General features: G+C 41.2%; 1 protein-coding gene across 1 annotated transcript in view; it reads left to right on the forward strand.

Annotated features, from left to right (window-relative positions):
- Positions 1–2: 2 nt before the first annotated feature.
- Positions 3–1,028, forward strand: part of lrrc73 (leucine rich repeat containing 73) — a 7,694-nt gene continuing 6,668 nt past the window's right edge. The window contains exons 1-3 of the mRNA XM_034865803.1: positions 3–90; positions 472–621; positions 803–903. Coding sequence (XP_034721694.1) covers positions 3–90; positions 472–621; positions 803–903 — 339 coding nt within the window. The remainder of the gene's footprint in view (positions 91–471; positions 622–802; positions 904–1,028) is intronic.

Consider the following 1,028-nt stretch of genomic DNA (forward strand, 5'->3'; position numbering starts at 1 on the left):
CTATGAAGTATGTGGTGTACTCTATGAAGTACGTGGTGTACTCCATGAAGTACGTGGTGTACTCTATGAAGTACGTGGACTACTCCATGAGTATTTTCTGGGTGCTGGTCCTAATTATAATTAATTATATAGGTAAATAAAAAAAGTTTTAAGAAATGTTGACAAGTAAAAAAAAAAGATTTTTTTTTTAACTTTTCAACTTTTTTTAAATTATTTATTTACATTTTTTTAAATTCAGAGCTTTTAAAAAATATATTTTCTTAAATTTTAAAAAATCATTTTTTTATTTAATTATATTCTGAGCTTTTCCTAATGACGCTCCAACGCTTTGTTTAGACTCTAAAATTACTCAAAACGTCTCAATCCTCCAAAATAATTTGATGAATAAATCAGGAAAACTAGGAGTGAGTATGTGGAGTACTCCATGAAGTGCGTGGTGTACTCTATGGAGTATGTGGACTACTCCGTGAGTATTTCCTGGGTGCTGGTCCTCTGCAGGTCTCAGGGAGCTGACCCTCAGCGCTAACCCAGGAATCAGCTCCTCCGGCTGGGCTCGCCTCGCCGTCGCCGTGGCTCACAGCTCCCAGCTCCGGGTCCTCAACCTGGACTACAACCTGCTGGGTACTAGTACACACAGTACACACTACACACTCAGGACACTCACTACACTCTGTACACACATTAAAAACACACCACACACTCAGGACACTCAATACACACACAGTACACGCTCAGTACACTCACTATAAACACTACACTATGCACACTCTGCACAAATATAAAGTTCTGGTTCTGTTTCCAGGCGACCAGATCGCCGGGATGCTGGCGGTTGCCGTGGCATCCAGCAGAACTCTGGAAGTTCTGGACCTGGAGGGAACCGGACTGACCAACCAATCAGCACAGGTGGACCAATCACAGGGCTCGGTAGTTAGAAACAAATTGTAATGTAGTGAGATATGCTGCTCTATACATGCTAAAAGTAGTGATTATTTACATGGAGTCTGGTGGAGATATGCTGCTCTATACAC

The sequence above is a fragment of the Etheostoma cragini genome, unplaced genomic scaffold, assembly GCF_013103735.1.
Source record: "Etheostoma cragini isolate CJK2018 unplaced genomic scaffold, CSU_Ecrag_1.0 ScbMSFa_2725, whole genome shotgun sequence".
NCBI lineage: Eukaryota > Metazoa > Chordata > Actinopteri > Perciformes > Percidae > Etheostoma > Etheostoma cragini.